Source organism: Lates calcarifer, linkage group LG24 (genome assembly GCF_001640805.2).
Source record: "Lates calcarifer isolate ASB-BC8 linkage group LG24, TLL_Latcal_v3, whole genome shotgun sequence".
NCBI classification, from domain to species: domain Eukaryota; kingdom Metazoa; phylum Chordata; class Actinopteri; family Centropomidae; genus Lates; species Lates calcarifer.
The window spans coordinates 15,285,378-15,302,845 of record NC_066856.1 but is presented as its reverse complement, the minus strand read 5'-3'; the positions used below and the strand labels follow the sequence as shown (position 1 = coordinate 15,302,845).

Below are 17,468 nucleotides of genomic sequence, written 5' to 3'. Positions count from 1 at the left end.
ACAAGCCAGCACAGCATCACATGAAGCTGATTATCCCCGTAATTCTCCACGACCAAAACAACGCTGTCCTTTTTACACAAATGACTCGAGCGTGATCCAACGGGCCATGTGGTTGGCCAAGACTCCACTGGATATCTTTTCAGCTTCTTTTTCTCTCCCCTTTTGTGAATGGTCGCTGAAAAGAAGGCAACAAAACGGTAAGAAATGCTTTGGTAATAACAGATTAGAAGTGTAGCACAGAAGGAAGTTGATGTAGTTTACATGTAGATGTGCATCCAACCTAAACCTAATGTTTCTCCCAAGTTTCTCCTCTTGTCCTGTCTTTTTCTTGTTCTGTTCCTTCTCAGAGCATAAAGGAAAAGCCCCATTATTAGGTCTAGTTAATGTACCATAGTATTTCCATGTATTCCACTGAAGGTCACCGATTCTATCCTGATCCTGCACCCCCTGTGGCGACCATCGTTTTTACCCAATCAGAACCACTACAAATGGACAACACAGGGATGAAAAGAGGAATTGTGGTGCGTTCAACAGAAAGTCCCATTCATCTAAATTTCCACTGTTAAAAGTTCATGTCTTTATAGTTTGTGTCACAGTCCATTATCAACAGAACCCTGGTATTTTCCTAATTATATGTTCCCCTAATATGGCAGGATAACATATTTGCTGTTCTCTGTTACATTTTAGTTTTCAGGCTTTCAGGTTTTTGGATTCTAGTTGCATCTCTAAGACTTTGCTTACAACAAAATTTCCAAACTTATTCGAAGAAATACCAGTAGTAGCCATAATTGTTTTTCTCTCCCTTAGAAGTTCAGCAGCACTTTCAGTACTTAAAAAAGACTTAGTAATATTTGCCTGTTCCTTGTCAAATATCACGTGGCAGACGTTTTCTTGTACAATACCTCCATGCCTAACAGAAACTTATGTGTCTTAGATAAAAGATGACTGGCCAGGTTACAGTCTGGACCTGTTCACCTACCCAGAACACTACCACGAAGACATAGAAAACGTGTACATTCCACATGGGGTCATCATGAACAGGTAAAAATACACATAAACACACATACAGAGTGAGTTCTCAATCATTTTTTAGTCATACTTTGTATTTGTCCTGATGTGATTTCTCCTGCAGGACAGAGCGTCTGGCCCGATACATCATGGAAGACTTTGGGGACAACAACATAATGGTGCTGTGCGTCCTGAAGGGAGGCTACAAGTTCTGTGCAGATCTGGTGGAGTTCATCAAAGTTTTTGGCCGCAACTCCAACAAGTACCTGGAGACTCGGGTGGAGTTCATCCGTCTGAAGAGCTACCTGGTAGGTAAACTACATCAAACAGATTTTTGAGTGAGCGTGTCATGTTCTTGCAGATCAGACATCAAGCACCTGACCTGCAAAGAAATATGACTGATCACATCAGCATTACTGTAGTGACATCCTAGTGTCCCAGGTTTTTTAAGGCTGTAATCATGATCTGCAACGTCCAGGCAGGGATCTTTGTGGCATTTCATCCCCCATCTTTGGCTCTCTAATAAAACAAAAAATAACCCCAAAAGTAGAAAAAATATTTCGCCGCTTTCCCTCTTGCAATTTTGTATGACACAAAGCTGCAAAATTGATTAACTGTTATCTGTTGAGCTAAAGTATATTTATTTTACTGGTTCCAGCTTCTCAAGTGTGATGTTTTTTTGCTTTACTCAGTTCAATATTGTGTTGAATTGGGGTTTAGACTGTTGGATGGACAAAACAAGTCATTTGAGAACATAAGTTAAGGCATTTTATAGACAAAATGAATGACAGATTAATTGATAATCAATATATTTCTGAGCTACAACCCTAAATTCATGAATTCATGCACCAAAGACACTGCCATTTTTGACATACCTTATTAACTCAGGGATGTATCTGACTTTTGGCTCGGCCACCAGATGTCACTGTTGTTTTGGTTTAGTGAGGACACAGCACGTTTAGACAGGACACCTCAAGGACAATTGATTGTGGAGCGCCTGCAGAACTCATGAAAACACCAGACTGCTAATTGGTGCTGTTGTTTCTGCCAAGGAAAAAAAAAAATAGCTTATGACACTGTCTAACACCTGGGATGTATAAACTGAGGAATTATCTTTGGAAATGATATAGTAATGTTTACAATGATATCATTTTTGCTATTGTCACCACTGTCACTTATTATACAGTGGGGTATTTTGGCACAGAGCACATCCACGAGGATCTGATTTATATTTCTCTGCATGAGGTCACATTCCTGCTCTCCCTTTACAGCACAGGGGAGGATTCACTATTTTTATTTTAAGAATTGGCTTGCACAGGGGTTTAAGTAGCTACAAGAACAACCTAAATTGAATTATGGATAGTTTTTTGCCTTCCCAAATAATACATTGTAATAACATTTTGATGTCAATAAACAATATAGCGGCAAGCAGCAGTGGCTCCATTACTTCTCTGAGTGATGACGCTGTTAGTCAATCTCACAGGTCATGTGACCTGCCCCCAGGGCTGGGATCTTGTCCATGTCGCTGTTCCTCTTATCCAAGTGATGCATTTGCAGCCAACCAACTCTAACTTCAAAGCCATCAGTCTTCAAAGCTCTGCTTCCTGCAGGGATAGAGTGTGCCTGTTTTAGTTTATGTTAAATATTTTACATTCATAGTCATTGCAAAATAAGTCTCCCTTTGTGCATTTGGCTTGCATTAATGCTGCACATACTTCTGTCTTGAATATTGTACAGCAAAGCCAAATTATTGAGAAACACTAGAGTTACAGAATGTCCTTAAGAAAACGTATGTAACGCCATTTCTCGGCCAGCTATCTGACAGATGTTATTGTAACTTATGGTGGCTGAGAGGCAGTGGTGCAGTAAAAAAGTATCTCTATATAGTTTTATTGAGAATAATATGACTCATATTTGCATTCTTGTCCTCTTCTTCCCAGAACGACCAGTCAACAGAGGACCTGCACATCATAGGAAGCAGAGATCTGTCTTTTCTGCGTGGAAAAGTGTGTGTCAATAAGTTTGTCTCTTATTTGTCTCAGTATTCATTCATTGTTAGGTTTAGTGGTTGGTTTAATTTTTTTTAAGAGAAACTGCCTTGTCCTTAAGGAGGAGCTCAGTTAAACTGTCAACACATTTTACCACAGGCAAACAAAACTGAATGCACCTGATCTGAGTTTAAGAAGACATTGAATTTATAGCTGATACAAGACAGATGATTATATATTACTGTACTTATATAATATGCAACTCTGTTACAAATGTTTCTACTTCCCTAAACTTGCCCTTAGACCAGAACACACCCCTTTACTTCAAGTTTTGAAGCTTTCTCCTCACAATCATCCTCTTTGTGCACATTGTCATGAGTGTCACTTTGTTAAAGTGTTTCGCCCTTCACCAGTCTGGCCATGAATCAGACATTTCAGGCAAACAAATGTTCCCACAAGGCAGATTTACTGACTATTCATCCCTGTTGAGCTCTGTCAGGGAGGACTGGGGAGTCTGCAGAGGACACAGGATGTGGCATCATGAGGAATTACCCCCCCTTCGCTACATTATTCTCTGAGATAGGCATAAGACAGAAACTTCACTTACTCAGCTGAACGGGCTTGCTAATATGCCCACACGCATTTGCTTTAAAAAGACTGACGTTGAATTCTCCGCACTGAGCTGTCAGATCGTGCTGTTAGCTAAGATGCATTTTTGCTGCGGGTAAAAAGGTCAGGGTGAAAAAACAGAGACAGACACCTTGCACAGAAAACATGAATCACTCTATGCTCTTGTTATAGTCCCTGACTTTGATGGAAATATTAGACACAAACCTCCCACAAAGTCTTATATATTACCAAAGAAATAATTATTAGTCATCAATCTTTGAAAGCTTTCTACAGAATTATTGCGTCACAGCTGGTAGATGAAGAGTGTGGTGCTATTGATATTTCCTTTAAAACCTATTAATCTGCACCATAATAATGGCAACATAATGACAGCATGGAAAAAGTAAATGTTAAGTTGAAGACAGAGGTGGCATGAACAGCCTGTCTGGTTTCAATGAATTCAATGTAGCAGCATTCAAATGTCTTAATCCCAACGGTTATAATGGTAACATGAGTAGTTAAGTAAATTTAAATTTAGCACAGCTAGCACATGAAATACCAGTTCCTATTTACAAAAGAAAGTTATTTACAAGGAAATCCTGATGTGAAATTTCTTTCTTTATTTCACTCTAACAGACAGTCATGGTCATCACAGCATGTATCCTATCAACTTTGATGATACTCTGACTGTTCTCGTAGTGCCACCATGAGGTTGACATTTTCAGTTTTGATCTTACCTGGACGCATGACAGATTAATAAAATCACTTTGTCAGGGTTGCTGCTTGAGCTGCAGAAATCGCGCAAGACACATGATCTGAGGATCCTAAAATCCACAACAATGATGGTATACAGATTTAAATACTTGCCAAAGCACAGTTATTGTCCAACTGGCTGTACAGTATGTTTACAATTTTTAGCATGCAGCAAGACAGGTTAGTTATGTTTGAGTTTCCATGTTCTTTTACGTGTCCCCCGTCTACTTTCTCTGAGTGTTATGTAACAGTGTACAGGTGTAGAGTGGGAACATTGGCTAAGTGCCTGCATTCTCTCCGATCGCTCTCCCCAAACCATAGATACTCTCCACCGGTCTCACAAAGAGCCCCATACACCCAGCCAAAAGGAACAAGGAGTCATTTGAAACCATGCAGCGGGGAAAGTGTGCAACACCCGGACACTTTTGCTCACTGTAGACACAGATGTTCATTACTGTGGAGAACAGAATGAGTTGTCTGTGTTTTTGTTAAGGCACTGAAAATGCTGCCAACATTGTTGCTATAGAGACCATCTCTAAGAAATGTAAATTTCAACAGAAACAACAGGCCTTTATTTTCACTATGCTTGAACAGTATTAAAATTCAAAGGTGATATTTTACTTATGCATTTTTCTTTTTTACATGTTCCCCAGTGTGTGCTCATTGTAGAGGTAAGTGCCAACTCCTCCGATTTGCAGTGCAGTTCTTTGTTTTAAACTGAATTAATTCTATCAAGTGTGTCATTCAAATTTCCACCTTGTTTGATGCTTTTGACATGTTTTGTTTGAACTTCTTTTAGTGTTTTATTGATTAAGAAGCCATTGTGCTCGTAAGAGCCATGCCTCTTTAGCTTCTGGTCTACAAATGGACAAAAAAAACAAAGTGTTTTCTCTTTGAGATCATGTTTCAGTTGTAAAAGTTGCTGGACTCATGTCAAAAACACATAAGCGCCTTATCACAAGGACTGTGTACCTAAACACATGCTGTAAAATCTTCAAATACGAAAAACAAATGTTATGAATACTGGTAAATTTCCTCTGTTTATAGAGAAGCAGCACTAGACAAAAATTATACAGCAGATGTGTGTGCACCACATGCACTCATTAATTGCTCATTAATACATTAAACATATTTACTCTATGGGAAAGATATGTAATACAATTAGAAAAAGATCTAAATATCTCACTCAGTCATTCTTCTCTTTGAAAGCATTCTGCACTCAAATGTCCCACGCCCCTCCCTCTTCATCCCTTCTCTTTTCCTTTGCTCTTCCCTTCCCTAAGGCCATAGTCGACACAGGAAAGACCATGAAGGCCCTTCTGAAGCATGTGGAGACCTTTGAACCCAAGATGGTCAAAGTCGCAGGGTGAGCCAGTCATTCAGTCATCTGTGTTTTTCCCCTACCAGTGGAAATGCCAAGCGCATGACGAACACTAGAAGAACGATATCACCAGTCCACAGTCACTATCTCGTGTCCGTGGGCAGTTCCTATTTGCTCCTAAGATCACAGAGACAAGATAAACATCTTTCCTCACACACGGCTTGTGTTGACAGTTATTTCCTCTTTTACTGTACATATTACACTGTTCAAGAGCTTCATCTTTGGATTGGGATGCATATTTGTTACAGTGAAGTTGAAATAAACAGAAAGATGCTATAGAGATAAGTTGTTACTTAACATCATGCTGTGCTATAAGATTTTGGAAATGAACTTTTCACTTATTATGTATTTTAGTCTGCTGGTGAAGAGGGTCCCGAACATGGCTGAACGTCTGACAGACTGTAAGTACTCCTTAATTTAATACTATGTACTCCCTGGGTTTGCGGTGTGGCCACCATGGTCTTAACATTGTAAAAGTTTAGATTTATCAACTACTGCATAAAGTTAGAGTATGAATACACAGGTAGTTCCATCACTGTAACTACTACAGGTTCATTATTATGCTTATTAACACTCTTGTCTGTGTTTGGTTTGATAGATGTTGGATTTGAAATCCCCAACCGCTTTGTTGTCGGTTATGCCCTGGACTACAATGAATACTTCCGTGACCTTAATGTAAGTGAGCGACTCTACTGACGCTGCTGCACATGCACATGACCTTTTGAAAAGCTAAGATAAAGGGATGAAAGAGACGGGAGGGGAGAGTAAACACGGCAAATCAAAGAGATGCACTCCCCTGCCCTGAAGCCTAAACTCACCCAATGGGTATACTCCCTGCCTGAGGAGACTTTACATGTAGGCAAAGTAGCTCAAATCTCTTGTATCTATACAGGTGGTTTCTATGTGAGTGTGAGGGGGTAAATGTATGGAATGTATTAGCATCATCATTATGCCAAATTTTTAATTTGTCCGATACTGTTGTAATTGTAGTAATTAGCAAATGTTAGCATGCTAATATGACTGAATTAAGATGGTGAACATGGTCAACATTATACCTGCTAAACATTAGCATGTCAGCATTATCGTTGTGTGCGTGTTAGCGTTTCGCTTGAAGCACTTCTATGCCTACTTATGGTATCATACAGCCACTGACATGGATGTACACTCTTGTCTTGTTTTGCCTTCTCCTACGCCAAAATCCACAACTCCTGTGACACCATGGCTGTTAGTTGTCGGTTGAGATTCCCAGAAGTCTCTCTCCAGCTCTTATTTCCCAATCACTTTTGCACATTAATTAGGTTGTGAAGAACTGCCAGCTATGAATGTCAAGAATCAGCATTTCTAACATTTTTCTTGGCCAAGTCACTGTAGGAATTTAAGACATCGTTATTACCTAATCTGACATAGTGAGTAAATTATGTCCGAGTCCAGCATAAACAAAACAACTGCCACGACTATAGACTCTCTTACTCTTTTACTTTTCTCTCTCTTTTTTGTCTGTCTGTTATTTTTACATTTTTACCTGTGTGCAAAGAAATGTGTCTCGTTTTTCATCTGTGGAGCAGGTCTGACTTCTTTTTCAGTATTCTTCTGACTACTTCTCCAGTGCTTTAAATCCTCTTACTCCTCTAAAAGCTTTGAGTCAGGGGTGCAACGCCTCCTCTGTTTTCCTGAAGCCAGATTTCTTAGTCTGAAATTAGTAAATGCAAACCCATGTGAACACTGTCATTTTTATATCTGCAAAGACGTGGCCTCAAATTTACCTCTGACTCACGTGAAATACAAAGCCCACATGGACTCAGCTTTGTGTGCATGTGTATGTGTATTTATATGTGTGCATGTGCTGCATGTACTGTATGATTGTGTATGTTTCTTGTGCATGTTTTAGGGGGGGTGGTATTCATTATGAAAGTTTAAAGGAGGGTAACGTGTGGAATGCAGAGGTTAGGATCTCATTATCAGGCAGAGTTAAAGCTTCCCGTCTTATCTGTCCTTATCCTACGGGAGAAATATGAGTTGAACCCCTGGGGCGCCCAAAGTTAGATTAATGAATGTGTCATATCTTTGTAGATTAACTTCCCTGCTTTCAAAATATTGCAAGCTTCATCTTTTCATACTGTATAGGGCATATTAAGGCTCTCAGAACATACTGGAATTTCCAGTAGGACAGGTGGACCTTGAACATATATTTTACCATCATCAGATGCAACATTTCTATACAAGATTGAAACATACTGTAATGTGGATTTAACATTAAATAACACAAGCTAATTTTTCCTCTTCCTGCCTCTTTTTCTTTCAGCATATCTGTGTTATTAGCAAGACTGGAAAGATGAAGTACAAGGTTTGAGAGGAATTAAAACCATAAATTATGTCCAGTTTTACATTACCAGCATAAAACTGTCTGCATGCCATGTTCAGCAGTAAGCAAAGGTCCAGTCAGTATTTGCACCACTTTGTTTAAATGAGCTTATATGTGTTTAAGAAAAGTTATAGTTTGTATATTTGTATGGAATTTGTTAGTTTGTTGTTTGTTAGTTAGAAGCCAATCCAAATTTCTGGGAGGACTTGGTGAAATGTATTTGAATTAAAACAATATTTCATGTGATGTAACTGTTGCCTCATCCTCCCTTCTTTTTTATGTTGGTGAGATGCACATGAACAAAGAAATGGATAAATGAAAGGGAGAAGCACTGCCCACCAGGAGAGAACGTTGGCGACAGATGGAGAGAGCGTATGGACATTGGCATCCTTGCGCCCAGATGACGCCCACTCTGACTCATGGAAAACACAGTGGGTGCAGCAGGCAGGCCGAACAGTGTCTCAACACCACACTGTATCTATCTGTTTCCAACTGTAACTTGGCCTTACTTAAGATTAGAAACAAAAACATAACAATTTACCTATTGATGTAGGAGACACCTTTTGAAATCAGAAATATTTGCATATTAATATTTTTTGGATTTTTCATGAGGGGGAAGGAGTATATGTAAAGCAATGTCAATGTTAACTCTTGTTTAGCTGTTTCATCACTTATTTTCTTCTACTGAAGTTAGCATGCTAACCAGCTAGCAACTTAATGTAGTATCCAGTCTGCCCTAAAAAAATATTATATTATTATAACCATATTATAACCTCCTGTACTGTAAATGGCTGGAGCTCCTAGTAAGTCACCATCACAACCACCCACTCTGCAAGAAATCACATTCGGCAGCAGACATATGGCCCAATGTCAAACCTATTTTAAACCCATTAGTTATTTCATCAAAAGACCTCAATTATAATTCCTGTTGGAAAAAAAAATCTCTTGATTTTACTCAATCGCATGTGAACAAACATTAGGGCTGTTTTGTTTTTACAAGGTTTATAGTCCTGTAGTTAAACTCTGAGGCCTTGATCTCTTGGGGAGACAGCTCGGTGTATAGGGCTAGAAATCAAAATACCTGCAGCCTCAGTGCTCTGAACTACAAACATACATGTGACACACACACACTGAGGTATTTTCTATGTTCTGTTGCCATCTTTAGGGTGACTGAGAGAGTCAATTGTGCATGTCGACAGACAGACCAGAACATGCCTCACTTCACACAGCATGCACTCAGGGAGTGTTATTATTCGGCTACGCACTCTTTACTCTTAATCACCTGAAACTCCAAACAGTCATCACATCACATAACAGGCATTCATATACAAGCAGAGGCTGATAGTGTAAAGAATTTAGATGATTTGTAATGACCATGGGATACAACATCTCGACTAAAAGATGGTGAAATAATTAGGGTCTCTTGCGTTTACATTGGGGGGAAGTGTTCGTCACTTAACCCATACACCCTTCACTGCTCCATAAAGACCACTAAGGTCTACAGAGACTAAATGCTGAGTTAAAGGTCATATATTATCATCCTGGTTGTTCCAGATGTTTTTGTACAATTCAAAAGTCAAATTATTCTGTTTTTCTTCCCTCACTTTTTACAAACACATTTCTAAGCCAAAGGTAATGGTCCAGCTCCAGCAACAAGGCCTCTCCAAGTTAAATGACCTGATAAATTAGTTGCCATGTGGATAATACGAGTGACTGCAAACAAAACAGAGAGTTCTGGGAGGTTTTGAGCACTCAGTTTCCACATTGTGCTTTCAAAAACTCAGGTTTCACGTCTGTAGTGGTAAACAACACCTTCACTAATGCATTTAGAGGAACCCTAGATTCAGATTCAGGTTTTATCACTTGTCCTTGACCCTTAAGGTGCAGAGGAGTGAGATAAGACAGACGAAAGGAAGCTCAACAAATTACACAGCTTTTTGGTTGTGTGTTATCCGTACATCCTGAGCCACAAAGACCCCCATTGTGCCTCCGTCTGCAACCCCATGCGTCCTTATCATAAAACATCAACACTTTGCAGTAGTGGTTAACTTATCCCAGCACTTATGCCCCCCGCACTGCCCTGGGAACCTGGAGGCCATTGTCTTTCAACTTGATGCAGGGTTTACTGAAAGCGAGAAGGGACAAAAAGCCTTGCAGTTTTCACATGCTGTGGCTTTGTGGTGCTCCGTCAAGGGAACAGAGGATGGGGCAGACTGCAGAAAGTAGGCTACAGGTAAACTGTGCTCAGTACAAAGGGAACAAAACGGGAATTGTACATTTGAATGGCCACACATCCATGCATTTGACATACGAAGCCTGTGGTTAGAGACGGAGCAGTAGGATTTGATTTCACATCACCAGCTCAACAGACAGAGCATATTTATTCACAAAACCAATTATTTTGCTGTTCTGCCTTTAAAGGAGATTTATACATTTTGGGAAATATGCTTACTCGCTGTCTGGCAAACTTTCCCCCTGGTTTCCATCTTTATATTACACTAAGCTAACTATCTCTTGGCTGTAGCTTAATATTTAAAGGAATAGTTTGAGATGTTGGGATATACACTTACATTTGCTTTCTTGCAGGAGTTAGATGAGAAGATTTATATCACTCTCACGTCTCTTCGGTAAATATGTAACTCAAGCCAGCAGCTAATTAGCATTAAGACTGGAAAGAAAGCTAAAATAATCAGCCTAAAGACACTTCTGAAGCTTACTAATTACCACTAATATCAAATTTGTTTAATCTGTACAAAAGCTAAAATGTGAAAATGACGAATTGTGGGTATTTGCAGGGGTTATGTGCAGGACTATTTTTTGGCTGAGCACAGTGACCTCCCAGACTCTTACATTTTGGTTTTTGTATGTATTTAATAAACAAAATACATGTATAACATGTTAATTTGTGAGCACAAGAGGTGCTAATAGGTAGAATCTTCTACCTTTAGATAAGCTGGTTGTTTCCTCCAGCTTCCAGTCTTTGTGCTAGGCTAAGATAACTTTAGTGTTAAAGCTTTTTATTCCTTTTATGTGTGCTTCTGCTGCATTTCTGTAAACAGAAATCATCAAAATCTTTAAATAAACCAGCTTTGATTTAAAAAGAAGAATTTAGCTACCAGACACTAAAAGATTACTGTCTTCATTCCCAGTTTGGAGCTTAATGAATCCTGCTTCACTGACGCATCTTGATTCACAAATAGAAAGAACATCCTCTCCAGTGTTCATTGTGTTCCAATTAGGGACTGGCTGGCCAGAGGGCTTGATAGATTGACTGCTGCTGGGATTCGTCCAGTCATCAAACTCACTGCCAGATCCACTTACACAACCTGGAGTGGGGAGTGATCATCATCCTTTTAAACTCTTAAAACTCTACCACAGCTTAAAGAAATACTTCATGAATGAAATTATATATGTTGTCTTTGATAGATATTGTCTTGCCTGATGAGTGTTTGTGTGTGAGTGTTAAAAACCAGTTTCACACACTTAAGCATGCTGTGCTGTAGAGTCATTTCCACCTGTCTTAATCCTGACGCTGCTGGGCTTTGAACTTGGGCTTCATGTGATGTCCTAATCCAGCCAAACATTTTGCTGCCACGAGAGAGTTTGTAATCTCTCTTCTGCTGAATGTTTGAGTCACTCTGACTTTGCAGCTACACATTTCGTATAAAGGAATTAGCAGTCAACATTCATACAAATGCTTGAATGAAACTTTTAATAGAAACTATTTAAAATGCTCAAAAAAGTGAATTTAGAGTTATAATCAGGCTTTAATGAATCATGCAAAGGTAACACAACTACACATAAATATACACAGTAGACAAACATACAGCCATTATAGCAGACTACAACCCCTGAATGAGCTTTGTTCACCATTCATTGATCTGAACTCCTCTGTCCTCACTTTGCCATTCATAAAAACAACACTGCACTGCAAGCATGCCTCAAGCTCAAGCAGTGTTGTGCACACAGGAGAATGTACTGATGTAGTAATGCAAGTGTGCCAAGTGCTTTTTTGGGAAAGTACCACAGAAACAGAAACCAGTAAAACTTTTTTTTATAGTTTTCTTGTGAATTTTTATACACACATGTAATCCATAGAGATACAGATTGTGGGTTGTTTGTGTGGGAAAACACCAAGGCTTCACTGCTATCACTGCTGAGTTTTGTCTCTGATACACAATTGCACTTTATGTCAAATCAATACGATCCACTTGTTGCATTAATAAACAAATTACATGAACCACATGTTTACCATCACATAATGCAGAGTCCCACTTACATCAGTTTAAGCTGTCCATTGTCTGGATGAGAGTGCACCAGATCTTTAGACAATAGCTCTTCTCTGAAACCAGGGAAACCTCGCCACAGTATGGGTCAAAAGAGTCCTATTGTCCTATCTTCTATTGTGCCGCTGGAGTAGCCTGCAAACAGAACACTGTCAGTCTTTGTCTTTCTCCAGATCAGCTGTGTAGCCCTTTTTTTCATGCTCTGTGGAGTCCCATGTGGCTGCCATGCCCTACATGTCACCATAATAAAGTTAAGGACACTGCTGTTACAGTTGATAATGGATAGGCAAATATGTTTCACCAGTTGAACGTTAGGAAATTGGAGAGCTCAGCATATGTGTGGGCCTCAGGTTTTTTTCCTCACCATTAACAATGATGTCTGTGTAAATTCATTTACTCACTTTAAAGGTCTGAAAGGCTTTATGACACAGTGTGGGAATAAAGTGTTTATCAGCTAATGGCTAGCTTTTTATTTAAATGTATTGTGTGATTGCATAGTGTCATTATGTGAAATTCTATTGATAGATCATGTTCCAGTAGTGATAGAAGTATTCAGATTACTTAAAAGTAGCAATATCACCATGTAACAATACTCTTCCACAAGTAAATGTCTCTTACGTCTGTCTTACTTAAGTAAAGTACAGAAGTATAAAGTACAATATTTCTCGCTCAGATGTAGTTGAGTAGCATAAAATGGAAATACTCAAATTTGCATTTAAGTCCAGTATTTGACTAAATGTATTTAGTTACTCTCCACCATTGGAGAGTAAGACCAGGTAAGACCAGGATCCTATAGGAATAATGAAGGAATACTACTATATGACTGATTTTCAGCCTGTGACTAGAATGGACCAGCTTCCACTCTATATTAGAATTGTTAAGCAACAACACCTCCAATTGGCCCGCTTCAAAATTCCAAATTTAAACTAGTCATCTGATTGGACAACGTCCTGCGAAGGGTGCAAGAGGGGGGGGGCGGGGCTTCAGCAGAGACGGGAGATTCGTCAGTCTCTGTACAGATTGCCGCGCCGCCAACCGGGGACCACGTAGGAGTACACGCTACTTTTTTTGTTTCTAATTCGACTATTTTAGCATCGAATTGAAGCTCGGAAATGAAGGGAAATGAATGAACACTGGAGATTTAATTTGCGTCGGGTCACCCTGACGAAGAAATGCACGCTGGAGGGCGTCTACCATGTTTTTTCCAGTGTGTTTTTCCTAACAGGTAGTGAGCTTCAGCGGTCAGTCAGTGTAGCTCTAAAAGGACGCTGAATATCCCGCTTTGTAATCTCTTGACAACCCTTTTTAACCCGTCTCTGGATCGATCGAGGCTCTTAACGGACACCCCCACTCTTCCCATAAATATGGACAATGTATTTGTTTTGTCATTTCGAAGTAATTCTCTGAATTTGTAACAGGTAGGTTTTTGGTGTTGTTCACAATCATTATAGCCACAGCAACAACCTGTCGTCCGCCTGGTTAGCCAGTGTTTGTCAACAGCGACCCGTAGTAACAGGCACAGAGGGATTTCTTGCTTAAAGCGACTGGAAAATAAAGAATATGGGTCGTTTTTGCTGTTTGTGTGTCATGTCGTAAGAGAGCATTTAGTATCCTATCCTGGCTGTTTATATTTAGCGTGTGGCTTAATTCATGATGGCTGGTGTGGCGCTTTTACACCACAACCCTTTTAATGTCTTGTGCACTTTCTCGTCTATGCAGAGCCATGAATTCCGCTTTTATTTAGTATGCATGTCTCGTTTTTTCTACCTGTGTGCAAATGATATTTCAGAGGCATTTTTAATCAAGGGTTACAGATTAACAAAGACTATCCACCTGCCATCGCTCAGTTTTAGCCATATACACGCTCCATTAATTGACCTGGAACTATCATTTGAATGTTAACCATTAATTTAAGTCTAGAAGAAGCTAAAACTCATATTGCACCATTGAAAAACCAATAAAACATTATCCTGTGGTCTCTATATCCACCGGAGTGTACTTTATTTTTATTGCCCCCATGATATCACTGTTATATTTATAAATGCATAAGGATTTAAGGCATTATAAGGGTCTTTACTGGGTTATAATTCTGCAGTATTATCTGAATAGCATTCTTCATTTAGAGTTGGGACAGTTAAGATGTTAGGTTGTCCTTGGATGACCAGGCTCATCATAAATTCAAGGGCTCAAAGCTTTGATGTGACATTTAAATGGCTATAGTATCTTTCCAAAGTGCAGTTCATGGTATCTTCTGTAGCTCTTGTTCTTTCTTGTACAGATATTAGGTGGTGTGAGATGCAAAATAAAAATAAAGCTTGGTTTGAATGTCCATACCCACTAGTTTTGGCTCTGTGACCTGCATTGGGCACAGGAACAGTGTAAAAATGTTCTCTCTGTTTTTCTGCTTTTAATCCACTATTTTGTTTATTTTATGTCTAGATTTCAACCACTGATGAACATGAAGAAAGAGGACGGTGTGGATTAGGATCCTTTTTCTTTTTCCTTTTCTTTCTTTCTTTTTTTTTGGCTTCATCGTCCTCACCTCAATGTGGACTCTAAAGGACTTCTTCCTCCTCTGTGGTTTGATATGAAATGATGGCAGCACGTTTGAGTGATTCACTACAGGACAATGAGGAGAGTAAACACAGAGCTGTAACTCCGTCCTGCGAGGTAAGACTTTGGATAGAGATGTGTCTGGACCCCAGGCTGTTACAGTTCACTGTACCGTCTGTCACAGTACTTGTTTATAAGTGTGCATGACTTGTGCAGCTCTAGCATGGAGGCTGTTGATTCTTTAGCTAATATAGTGTATTCACAGGTATCTGTTGACATATTTTGCCAGAGTGGAATGTCTATTTTTGACATAATGCAAGCTTTTTGCTGCTTTGCTGGTGTTCAAAACCTTTGCATATAACTATCACCCGTGTAACTGTCACCTGGTAGATGTGAAGTATCCATGAATACCATCAAACACCTTAACAGCTGTAACTTCATTAGCACTATTTCAAAGGTGTTCTCACTTTCAGAAAACCCATGACATGCTGTGCGAGTTGCAAAGTGTGTCATACACTCAGAGAGAGAAACAGAGTGAGTGTGAGCTAAGCGTTGCAGCGAGCTGCCAGTGTTCGGGGTGATAGGGTTCATTTTTTCCCCACTCTGACAACTGGTTAAGTGCACAAAGAGAGTTGTGTACTTGCAGTGCTAATCTTACTGGGTCTTTTCGCAGGTCTGCATGCCAAACTCTGATAAATGGCACATTGTAGAGCTCATCCTTTTCCTCTTACGCACGGTAGCTTCAGCTGTTACATCATCATAATCATCATCATAGTCCAGCTAGGCTTGATGCATGTCATAACAGCATTGCAGCGGTGGCATGTTTTGGATTAATCCATCATCAGAAAATGGCAGCAGTGCTCTCTGTGTGCTGTAATCCTCTTATTATGTCAGAACTAGCTGAGGATGGACGACACAAATCTTTGGGAATGGGGTAAGGCAGTGTGCTAATGGTGCCGGAGTTTATGAAGTGGTTGATGGGAGCAAGGTGGAGCTGAGAGAGCGCAGGTGTGTGCTAATGCTATATGTTAAAAATAAATCATAATTAGAAGCAGGATTAATGTTTGTCAGAGCCAGTGAGCAAAACATCTGCATCACTGGAAGTGGTTGTTTCTGGCTGCGGAAGTTTTATGTACTGTCTGATGGAGATATCTGAGAAAACGAGACAGAATCACTGAGCTAAGGAGTTACCATGAAACTTTTTCCCTTTCTTCTCTCTGGCAGTGACTGTCATTGTGGTGTGGTTTTGCTCGCATCCGTTCCTGCAGTCTAATAAATGTTTTCCCGTAACATCACTGAACTTTCCCTCACTGAGTAAAACTACAACCACCACAGCCTGAAGAACTCCCAGCTGTTGAGCAGAAGCATCAAAAATCAATTACTTCCAAACACAACCTCCTTCTCCACTAACTTCTCAGACTCAGATACTCTCCAGCTTTAGTCAACTTCAAATCAGCTAACCCCACAGATGAGTTTTTTCAGCACTGTCAAGACAGCCAATTTAAAAATCTGGACTTTGCACGTGCACAGTTGCACTGAATCACCTAAACTCCCTGATAAAAGTGAGATATGATTTTGCCTGTTTCTGAATTATCAGAGGACCAGAGCAATTTTGCCACACATCTCTACATCACTGCAACAGATGTGAGTCACCTGTGAGTCAGTGCCAGTGTTTAGCCTGGTTGTTTGCAGCCCAAGGCTTTACACAGAAGGGAGACGGGTGTTTTTATCCACCTGATGCCTCCTACAACACAAACACAAATCTCGCCCAACTTTCAAGCTTCATTGCCCCTGAACTGCTGTGTCCCCCCCCCCCCCCAGGCTCTGATGAGAGTTGAGACCCCAGGGAGGAGCCCCCCCTGCTCCCCTGCATCATCTTGGCTCACTAATGAGGGAGACTGCAAGGAGTGTCTTCTCAAAGATTACTCCCCTCAACGCGTGCGCGCACACACACACACACACACACACACACCCACCCCCGACCCTGCTACTGTCAAAGTGATGGTAGCAACGCTGGGGTAATTTAGGCACAGCTGCCCCAGTCATTAAGAGAAAAACACCCCACGTGTGTAACGTCTGCCTCTCCCTCTCTCCCTCCCTCTCTCTCTCTCTCTTGGCCTCATTCACATTCCCTACCTCACGCGACCTGCTGTCACACTGATACTAGCAGGGTAGTTATGAAGCAGCTGAGGCCCATAGTTCTATACATGTTATAGAAAAGACTATTGAAAAAAGATTGATTAACATAGTGACTTTCTTGTTGTTAGAATTGGGGCAGCAACTAACAATTACTTTGATTAGTAATTAATCTGAAAAATTATTACATGCCATTAAATGTATGTGGTACAAAACCTAAAGATATTCTGTTTACTATTGTATGAGAGGGAAAAAAACAGCAAATATGCACAACTGAGGAGCTGAAGCTGGGGAATTTTTTGTCATTTTTGATTGTAGAATTTCATTTCATTCAATCATTTTTTGTGATCTCTCAGTTGCTGTTGTGTTTACAATTAGAATGGGATATAATC

At 40.0% G+C, this 17,468-nt stretch overlaps 1 protein-coding gene across 1 annotated transcript; it reads left to right on the top strand.

Annotated features, from left to right (window-relative positions):
* Window positions 1–71: 71 nt before the first annotated feature.
* Window positions 72–12,837, top strand: prtfdc1a (phosphoribosyl transferase domain containing 1a). Its single transcript, XM_018700841.2, has 10 exons — window positions 72–197; window positions 418–521; window positions 935–1,041; window positions 1,133–1,316; window positions 2,949–3,014; window positions 5,012–5,029; window positions 5,642–5,724; window positions 6,094–6,140; window positions 6,338–6,414; window positions 8,042–12,837. The coding sequence occupies exons 1-10, from the start codon at window positions 107–109 to the stop codon at window positions 8,087–8,089; spliced, it is 825 nt and encodes a 274-aa protein (XP_018556357.1). The 5' UTR covers window positions 72–106; the 3' UTR covers window positions 8,090–12,837.
* The last annotated feature ends 4,631 nt before the right edge of the window (window positions 12,838–17,468 follow it).

Bases quoted from the DNA above. Each gene is read 5' to 3' on its own strand.
- prtfdc1a (XM_018700841.2), top strand. From the start codon at position 107: ATGTGGTTGGCCAAGACTCCACTGGATATCTTTTCAGCTTCTTTTTCT. The intron at 6,141-6,337 runs GTAAGTACTCCT...TTGGTTTGATAG, and splicing joins GGCTGAACGTCTGACAGACT to ATGTTGGATTTGAAATCCCC. The intron at 6,415-8,041 runs GTAAGTGAGCGA...TTTTTCTTTCAG, and splicing joins AATACTTCCGTGACCTTAAT to CATATCTGTGTTATTAGCAA.